The following is a 10,343-nucleotide window of genomic DNA, read 5'->3' on the forward strand; positions in this document are numbered from 1 at the left end:
GGACTGGAGCCAGAAAATAGTAGTAGGAGGGCAAAATATTAAAATATAGTAAATAAATAAATATTAAAATATAAAAAATATAATAACAAGAGAAAAAATTTGGTGTTGGGGGAGGGCTTCAGTTATTGCGGCTGTTTTCAAAAGGAACACAGATTTTTAGATTTCTTTTTTGTTATTTTCTAGGACTTATATTTATATATTTTAATTTGGGCCTGAGATCTCTCCTATTTTGTTTCTATTTTGTTTTGTGTGATGGTGCAAGCTGTGTTTTTCAATAGGTGAGGAGCAAGTAAATCTTTATTTTATTAAATGAAGGAGGGCAAATTATCGTGAATATGTGAGTATTAGATTAACATAATGTATATATCTATTGGAAATTGAGGTGGGGCATTTGCCCTATCTAAACATATATTAGATCCGTTGAGGTGGGGCATTTGCCCCATCTAAACATATATTAGATCCGTCCCTGGCTATGATGATTGTAGTATCTATTTAGTCCTGACAACACTTACTGAACCGACCAATAATATGATAAAAGTGGCTGCTTTCATCGCCATTTACGACCAATAAATATTACTACTATATACTATGCATCAGATGACATTGTTGACTGCGGTAAAATACATTTAATTAAAAATACACTATTATTTTCCTTGCCCAAATGTATTTTTGAACTCTATTCATCTATAAACTATAATTATGCTTTTCTATTATGATCTATATATTCATTAAAATTAGCCCGCTCCACTACCAAAACTACATAGAGAAACGGTTCAAATAATAATTACTCCCCCGTCCCACATATATTGTTCCATTTTTCCATTTCCGTCTATCTCACAAAATTTGTCTCATTTCACTTTTTACCATTTTTAGTTGTTGATCCCATATTCCACTAACACATTCTTACTTATATTTTATTTTAAAATTATATATAAAAGTAGAAATCACATTCCACTAACTTTTTCAACTCACTTTCTATTACATTTCTTAAAACCCGTGTCCAGTCAAAGTGAGACAATATTTGTGGGACGGATGGAGGGAGTAGTTAACATCAAACATAGATTTAAATATGTTGATCGATTTGAAATTAATGATCTATTACTCGCATAATCATCACTTCCTCACTAATTCGAACTTTTACTTAGGATTTTCTCATTGTCTCCTCTACAAAATCCAAAAAAATGGCGAACAGGTCCCACAAATCATAAGGGAAAGCTCAAAGCAAGTTCATCAGTCTCTTTCATTTAACAGTCAACATCTACCTCATTGAATTATATTTTCCTATCTTAATTAATTGCTAATTAAATCACAAATTTTCATTATCTTCCACAAAGTAGACCAATTTTTCAATTTGCACTAAAAGCGTCAGTCCTTATTCTGGGATGGCATTTTCAAACATTACTAAGTAATAGAATTAAAATGTATAAATCATTGTAAGCGTGTTACGTATATTAAAAAACAAAAAATATGGCACAAATTTGAATAACAGAATGCGAGATGCCGCCGCTACCTATGCTACAATTCTTAAATCGGGTGGTTCAAATTCAACTTTGGTATAATGGAGAGCAGTCATGGAGTGTGGTTGCCATTCTTGAATATAATTCTGATTCTTGTGAGAGGATTAAATTAAATATACTACTCTCTCTCCGTCTCTGATTAAGAATCACTCTTTTCCATTTCGGTCCGTCCCCGATTAAGAGTCACTCTTCCTACTTATTATATTTGGACATCAAAAATACCCTAAAAGTCAAAGAGGTCCCACATTCCACTATATAACTCCATTTATTACACCACACATTCAAACACTTCCTTAAAACCCGTGTCCGGTTAAAGAGTGACTCCTAATTGGAGACGGATGGAGTAATAATTTTGAGACGAGAGACGCAAGATGAGAGGAACAACTAAAAATAAAATGTCTATGATAGAGTATATAGTAGTACTAGTATAAACTACTCCCTCCGTCTCTCTGTAGTAGAGACATTTATTTTCGGCACGAGATTGAAAAATAAAATGAAATGACTAGTAAGACAATCCAAAAAGGAATACGACTCAACTATAGAGGGACGGAGGGATTATAAAATAGAGCAATATTGAAACAAATTATATGGACCCCACACAATGCCTGAACCGCAAATCAATCTCGGCCCAGCCCGGCTCCAATTCACAGCCCGTTATCAATGCCCTTAAATTCTGATAATTTGGTTTTAGTAGTTTGGCTCACAATAGGGATAGGTGAACAGAAATTCTTAACAGATCATCGGTTAATTACTCTGTTCTCTAACATTCGTAATTTCCAATTCCTAAATTAGGTTCAAAATTCAGATAATTTTGTCTTTTTCATGAGTGTAAATTTCTGATTTGCACTGATTACTTATGGAATTCACTTGTATTTTCTGTTGATGAAGAAAAAAGATTATTAGAGATTTGCATAATCTAAAAAGGTTCTGTCGAGTTCATTTTTACTCATTTTGATACTAAAAAGTTTAGATTAATACATGGGTTTGTAACCCAAGTTGATTTATCTTATTAAGCCAAGTGTGCATAATTTATGAAATAATGAACATTAATTCTGTATAGATGGAGCTAGTGATAAAAAATACCTAATAAATAAGATTTCATTTATTCCAAGAAAATTTGCAAAGAACATTTAACATCTCTATCATGTTATAGATAGTGAAAAAAAGTTATAGTAATTAATTAATTCGATAAAGCAACAAAAACATTTCGGATATATACTAATACTGCAATTTAGTGAAATGAAGATAAATGGCGATGGCCGCCTCGATCATAAACGGTGTTCATCTCCTCTGGAAGTTGAATGTCCGAATGGAGAAGGCGAAGATGAAAGCGAAAAGAGCTACGAATCCGACAACCATTCCGGCCACCAATCCGAGCTGGCTCTTCTCGAAGCCGAAATAGTCTTTCAAGAACTGTTTCACACTGACGTTTTGGTCAGTCATGACATCCTCAATCTCTCCGAACTGTGTGACGATCATGCCGTACAAGGTGTACGCCATCGGAGTTGCCCAGTAGTACCATCTCACCCATATTGGGATCCTCTGTTATACAAACAAGGCCAAGTAGTTTTGCTTAATATTTTGATCATTACTAGTATTATTTATTAGTATTGCAAATTTTACATATTTAACTAAGTTAAAAGTAAGATAAGGCATAAACTTACTGGACGTGGGACGACGAATCCTGAGAAGAGATTCCAGATTCCGTAGAAGAAGGACGAGATGATGGAGGCGACGTTGTGGTTGGGAGTGACCGCGACAGTCATCATTCCATAGAGGACGAAGTTGAGCAACGACATGAAGAAGAAGAATAAGAACCAGAAGAATTTTTCAGCAGTCCAATCGAATCCCATCATGGAGTAGACGATGACGCCGTAGATGATGGATTGGACAAGGACGTAAGGAATCTCGATCAGAAACTACACCACAAAACAGTTTGGTTGTTAGTGATTTGGTAGGAACTAAAGAGTGGTGTTGTTGAAGAATGTGATGGTTGCTTACTTGTGAGAATGCATAGGGTAAGGCTGAGTACATTCCAGCTGCTCTCTCTCTGTAGAAGACGGTTCTCTCGATGGCTACCACGGGTTGAACTGTAGAACCATACTGGAATCCCAAGAAGTTGATGGAAGCATACATGGAACCCATTGCGTTTAGCAGATCTTGTTGCGTGTCCCTGTAATTCACGGAGTTTATAAGTTTAGTATTCGATTAGGTGCATGTTTGAGTCTGTTTTGAGTCGGAGTTCTAGTTACCATTTAGAGCCGAGGTCCCAGAACATGGTGCCGAAGATGATAGCAATGAACATTGTGAACAGGAATCTAACGGCTGTGTAGGGAGGATTCCTCCAGTAAGACCAGTGTTGTTTCCACAGGCAAGCAATGCATTGCGTGAGGAAAGATTGAGAGTACTGTGATGCGAAATAGAGATCTTGCGTGCCAGGGCGAGGGACGCTCAGTTCCTTGATCAAGGCTTTGTTCCTCCTGCAAAACCTCAACATTATTAGCATCTGAGATGAAAACTAATGGATTATTACAACATTTTTTGAAAGTTGGTAGGATGCCTAACTGGTATAGGTCAGATTTCTTGTAGTGATCAACGAAGTCGACCCCGAGCATCAGTTCTTGAGCGGAAGTGGTGACTTCAAGCATCCAGGTAGCTGGATTGTAGCCATCTTTGATCTTTGATACTCCTTCAACGGATTCAAAGTATTTGATCAGATGGGTTGATTGACGACCCAGAGGTCCAACGTAGATTTCTTCACCTCCTCGTTTCATCAAAAATAACTGCCAAATATATCATTGTTATTATAGTGTTGCTGGTACTTGATAGTAGTGACTATTGATAATAGGTAGGTAGTGTACCTCATCAAACGCTTCAAAGATGTCGATGCTAGGCTGATGGATCGTGCAAACCACAGTTCGTCCGGTGTTGACAGTGTTCCTGACCGTTCTCATCACAATAGCAGCAGCTCTGGCATCTAGCCCTGAGGTGGGCTCATCCATGAATATGATTGAAGGATTCGCCACAAGCTCAACAGCTATTGTTAGCCTCTTCCGTTGCTCAGTTGAGAGACCGCTGACGCCCGGTAATCCTACTAGTGCTCCTCTCAAACTCTTGAGCTCTACTAGCTCCATCACCTCCTCAATAAACATCTGTGATAGATCAGATCACAATAAAATATTAGTATCATCAAGTGTAATAATATATACAAGTTTATGTAGGTGTAAAAACCTTTCTTGTCTCTGAATCCACTTCGCTTGGCAGACGCAGCCATGCTGAGTAAACAAGGGACTCGTATACAGTAACGTTTGGTGAATGGATGTCGTTCTGTTCACAGTATCCAGAGATCCGAGCGAATGTTGCCTGGTTCTTTGGATACCCGGAGATTGTGATCTCTCCATCAATGTAACCGCCTGTTTTCCTTCCGGCCAGCACATCCATTAGCGTGGTTTTACCTGCTCCACTAACACCCATCAAGGCCGTGAGAACACCAGGCCTAAAAGCTCCACTCACACCCTTCAACAGCTCAAGTCTATCTTCAGTAGCTCCTTGAGCTTTCATTTCCTACAATACAAAAACAAGTTCAATATGTTTAGTTCATCTAATCAGACACATCTCCCCTCTATCTTTCTTGATCTCAAACTCTTCAACTTACTGCTGGCATGTCAACTGAATATCTAATGTCATCAAATGTGATGGAATGTGGCTCGAATGGGAGCACCATTCCTCTGTTGTCGTTCCCAGTCGCAACAACGCCTTCTCCTGTGGATGAGGATACATGATCGTCTTCCTCTTCGGGTAAGACAGCTTGAGGCTTGTCGAACGCTGCACCATTCATTCAAAAACCAACATTTAACTTACCCATTATTTAATGAAAGATCAATTATCTCTATAAGATGAAGTGGAAACTCACCATCTAGAAACGTTAGAGAAGCAAGGTAGAGAATGTTGAATAGGAACACGAAACCAACAGAAGCTCCTACTCCGATCCAGTACCAATACGAGTCAGTGTAGAATCCTCGGGCTTCCATGACACGAATCCCTAATGCTGTCCCGTTTACGATCTACACCAATGTTCATTACAAAAACCATCAGTTTTTGCATTCAAAAGATTATAACAATAGTAACAGTGATAATGTCTTACTCTGCTCCAGCTGTGGCCTGTGAATTCATTCACCAAAATTGCATTCTGGAAATACATCAATGGTGAAGCATAGTATCCCCAAATCCACCATGACTTCACATCCTCTGCAGTTATCCAAACATTTTATAAGACATTGATCTATAGTAACAAAGCATTACATTCAAATCCATTCAATTTCATTTCATACCTCGTGACAGCACAAAACCACCCAATGCAAAGAGGAGAAGCAACGCAAACAAACCAAACGTGTTCGCAACGATCATGTTCCTCCCCGCAGCTCCGATGAATCTGAACAACGCCGAGGCCGCTTGATGCACAACCAGCAACAACAAATACTGCTTCAAAAATCTGCAACCATTGATAAATCTCAATCAACAACTCATCAATTTCATCTTCCAATTCAAAAAAAAATCTTTCAATTTACCTTGAAACATTAGGATCGAATCCGATGACATAGTAGGTCAAAAAAACCCAAATACCAACTTCAACGAAGGTGATCGGAATCTTCAACACCCACGACGGAATCGCATAGGCCCAAGGCGGGAAGAAATACATATCCCTCTGCTTGTAAAACACCGGGAGCTTATAAATCGTCATAGCCAGATCCGCCAATCCGTTAAACATCACCATAATCACAGTGAAAAACAGAGCGCCGGTGTAGATGCCGCCGTCTGCTACAGTATCCTTACTCATCTCAGTCCGGAAGAAAACCGTCATCGTAACAAGTGAAATGACCGTGATTTGGAACAATTTGAAGAAGTAAACGAATGAGTTCCTCTTCATCAATAAATACTCTCTGTCGCTGCACGCTTTCAAAAGCTCCTTTTTCCCCAAACCGAATTTCTCCGTGGTCAAAGCTGCGGGATGGCTCTTGCTCTTGTCGTACGGTACGGATAGCTCCTCCGAGAGCCTCCTTCCGCCGACGGAGGATTTGAACGCATCCGCGAACTCCTTGACCGAAATGTAGCGGTAGGGCTGGTCGCGGCGGGCCAAGTACTGCTCCTGATCCTTCTTTGATGTGACCTCTTGTAAGAAATCGGCGACTCCTTTTCTGTCGGGGCATTTGAAGCCCATGGATTCGAAGAAGCCGAGGACTTCTTCGCGGGGGCCTTGGTAGACGACCTGGCAGTCGGAGAGGAGGACGATGTCGTCGAAGAGGGCGTAGGTCTCCGGCGCGGGCTGCAGGAGGGAGATGAAGGCGGTGCCCTTCATGATGTGGACTTGCTGCCGGAGCATGTTGACGATTTGGAAAGTGGTGGAGCTGTCGAGGCCGGTGGAGATTTCGTCCATGAAGAGAGCGCGGGCGGGTCCCACCAGCATTTCTCCGGTCGTGACACGCTTTTTCTGGCCGCCGGAAATTCCTCGGATCATTTCGTCGCCGACCAATGTGTCGGCGCAGATGTCGAGTCCTAAGACCTTGAGTACGTAGTCAGTGACGACATTTGCGGCGTCTCCTTCCGTCGCCGATGCCTGCATTCATTTTTATTTTTATTTCATTTTTTGCTGAGAAACAATACGATGGTATAATAATTAAATAATTCTACTATATTAGTAACCGTCAATTTTAGGGTAATTACAGATTTCATACAAAATGTTTTACCTTTGTTTCAATTTAGTACAAAAAGTATTAAGTTTACATATTTCATACAAAAAGTTACATTAGTGTGTACCAAAATAATACATTTCGTTAAGTCCCTATTAACACCGTTACTTCCAATTACATCATACATACAAAAAGTTTTATAAATGTTTCGAATTTGTACAAAAAGTTTTAAATTAAAACTTTCCATTAATTATTTCAAAAACAATTATTTTTATTACTCACAAAAATGAAAAACACATAAAAATATCACCACTCTTCACCATCAAATTAGCGAATTGCATTTTATTGTCGAAGCTTTCTCATGTAACAATGGAGAATACAACTAAAAAGATATTCAATCTTTTTTGTAAAAATTAAATATAGACTTATTGATTGTTTGAAGCTCAGATTAGTCATTTTGTAAATATAAAATATGGACTTATTTTATATTGTGTTCTATAAATAATACAATAAAAAAATAAAGTATATTGAGAAACATTATTTTTTTTAAACCACGATCAATTGCTGGAAGAATTGATATTGACTGTTTTTTTAGAGTGATAATTGTATTAAATCTCTAATTATTCTTTTATTATGATGATAAGTTGGATAAATTATAAATTAACTAACGGTATTTAAAATATTTAACGGAATGTATTAATTTAAAACACTAATGTAACTTATTATATGAAATATGTAAACTTAATATTTTTGTACTAAATTGAAAAGGTAAAATATTTTTGTAGGAAACATGTAATTATCCCTCAATTTTACTTTTAGGCTATTTCTATGTGCTTACGATATTATGGCAGTATGCTATTTGGATAATATGAATATTAAGTACTAATCACATTAATATAATGACCATACAGAAAAAGTTAAAAATCTAAGCACACAAAAAATTCAAAATATATTTTTAAATGATTTTTGAAAATACCTTCATGTAGATGTCAATATCAGGATCTGGTTTAATGTTGGCTGCTTTCTCTCTCCTTGATAGTTCAGCCAGCATCTCTGTTCAAATTGTTAATATAGTTAATACACTAATTAATTAATAATTAGAACGTCTTATAAATTCACACTTCAAAATGAAGATTAATCTATTGTAACTGTACTAACCGTAGCTTGAGCCAACCCCTTGACATCTAGCAGAAAACGCTAACGTTTCTCTAACGGTCATTTCTCCGATATGAAGATCATGCTGGCTAATGTATGGTGCAGTTTTCTGCGGTACAAACTCTTCCATCCCATGTCCATTATATGTTAATTTGCCTGATACCTGATAAAATATAAAAAAATAGATTAAAATCATGTTTATTTTAGTTAAAATATCTATCTATCTATATATAAATAATTAATCTTACTTGAAGTGATTCATCAAGCTTTCCAGCCAGAGCAAGCAAAAGGGTCGTTTTCCCAGAGCTTGGAGGGCCTAAGAGCAAAGTCATCCTACTTGGCTTGATTATCCCACTAACATCTTTCAAAATTGTGAAGGGCTTCTTTTGGCTAGGGAGTAAGTGAAGGGTGTTTAGAAATCCCTGAAAAAAGAAGTTACGAATAAATATAAGTTACGTGTCGCGTGTATCTCACTATATTCGAAAGAAAATCTTAACTGTACCTCTATTATGTTGATGTTGAAATTGATGAAAGTAGGAAGAGATCTCTTTGCACTATAGGCATGAGCATCAATATTGAGATTCTGAAACCTCACTTCAATTGTTGGTATTTCAATCCCAACCCTAACCAAAAACAATGCATAATTAGATCACACCTCCAACAAAAAAAAACACACAAAAAAATACCAAAAAAAAAGATACCTATCAAGTCTGTTCCTATGTTTGAGCAAGAACTTCTCATTATCATCCTCCACATTGGTGACCAACCTCTCCACCAACTTCCTCTTGTCATCATACCCAAGATTCTCGATCTCAATCTCGTTGGCGCCCTTTGATCCGAAGATGAGGCCTTTCCTGAGGCGGTCGAAGGTGGGCAGCTTCTCGAGGGCCGCCCACCTCAATGCCTCCTCATCATCTTCCTCACGCGCAGAGCGGGAGAAGACCTCCATTCCCGTGTTTCTCCATATGTTGGAGCTGTTTGCGCGGTAGCTAGCGCTTCCTCTCGTACTAGGTGCTCTCAAGCTATTGCTAGCTCTGTAAAGTTCCCCCGTATCCATTTCTCACAACAAAATCCTTCAAAACTACTCTTTTTTTTATTCTTTTCTTGATATTTGGAGATGTTAGAGATGATCCTCTTCCCCTGAAAAGGGGTGTGGGATGAATGAATGAATGAGGAGCAAGTTCAGTTTTCTTGCAGTTTTGATGCAATGAAAGAATGAAGATATTGTTTAGTTTGTTGAATTGTTGCATGGAAAGTGATGGAGTACGTACTAAACAAGCCAGCACAAAGCCCAAGAAAGAGTATCAGTTCGGCATGACCAAAGAGTTCGGCTAAGAGTTCGGTTCGGCACAACCAAAGAGTTCGGCCTCAGCCTACAGCTCGGTAAAAGCCAACCAATCAAGCTCTGCCCTCAGGTCGGCATCAAGCTCTACTCTCAGATCGGCAAAAGCTGCTCGGCAATACCGAACTGGGAGACACGATCTATCTAGTGGTGGACCCATGCAGGCTCTCATGACCTCCACGACATCCACTGATGATGTAAGCCACCGCCTAGTTAGTGGCCATGCAGGATCTCATGACCTCCGTGACCTCCACGACTTAAGGTGGTGATGCAAGCCACGATCTCAGTTCAATATATAAATAGAACTTAGATCTGGTAGAAGAAGGTTAAGCTCTCTAGAGAAAAACTATCAAATAGCAAGTTTGTATTTGTAAGCTGTAGAAAACAGATCAAGCAATACAACTCTGCCTCCTTTTCTTCCCGTGGACGTAGATTTACCTCAGTAAATCGAACCACGTAAATCTCTGTGTCGTAATTTATTTTTACGTGCATTAATCACCGTCGAAAATTCGCCGACTCATCACTGGCGCCGTCTGTGGGAAACAGAGAACCAAATTTGTGATAAAGCGAATTTTTGACCCTTTTTCCACCCCAAAAAAAATGTATACCAGATCACATAACACCCGTGCCTCCGTCCGTGAT

General features: G+C 38.5%; 1 protein-coding gene across 1 annotated transcript; it reads right to left on the reverse strand.

Moving 5' to 3' along the window:
- Positions 1 to 2,642: 2,642 nt before the first annotated feature.
- On the reverse strand, positions 2,643 to 9,509 carry LOC121783242 (pleiotropic drug resistance protein 1-like). The gene is made up of 17 exons (XM_042181255.1): positions 9,061 to 9,509; positions 8,862 to 8,982; positions 8,608 to 8,781; positions 8,363 to 8,522; positions 8,181 to 8,257; positions 6,086 to 7,131; positions 5,849 to 6,009; positions 5,662 to 5,765; positions 5,431 to 5,581; positions 5,173 to 5,342; positions 4,749 to 5,081; positions 4,379 to 4,669; positions 4,083 to 4,300; positions 3,770 to 3,997; positions 3,519 to 3,690; positions 3,182 to 3,436; positions 2,643 to 3,059 (listed from the first exon to the last, which is right to left on the reverse strand). Exons 1-17 carry the CDS (start codon positions 9,414 to 9,416, stop codon positions 2,799 to 2,801), a joined length of 4,278 nt encoding a protein of 1,425 aa, XP_042037189.1. The 5' UTR covers positions 9,417 to 9,509; the 3' UTR covers positions 2,643 to 2,798.
- Positions 9,510 to 10,343: the final 834 nt, after the last annotated feature.

The sequence above is a fragment of the Salvia splendens genome, chromosome 21 (assembly GCF_004379255.2).
Source record: "Salvia splendens isolate huo1 chromosome 21, SspV2, whole genome shotgun sequence".
Taxonomy (NCBI): Eukaryota; Viridiplantae; Streptophyta; class Magnoliopsida; order Lamiales; family Lamiaceae; genus Salvia; species Salvia splendens.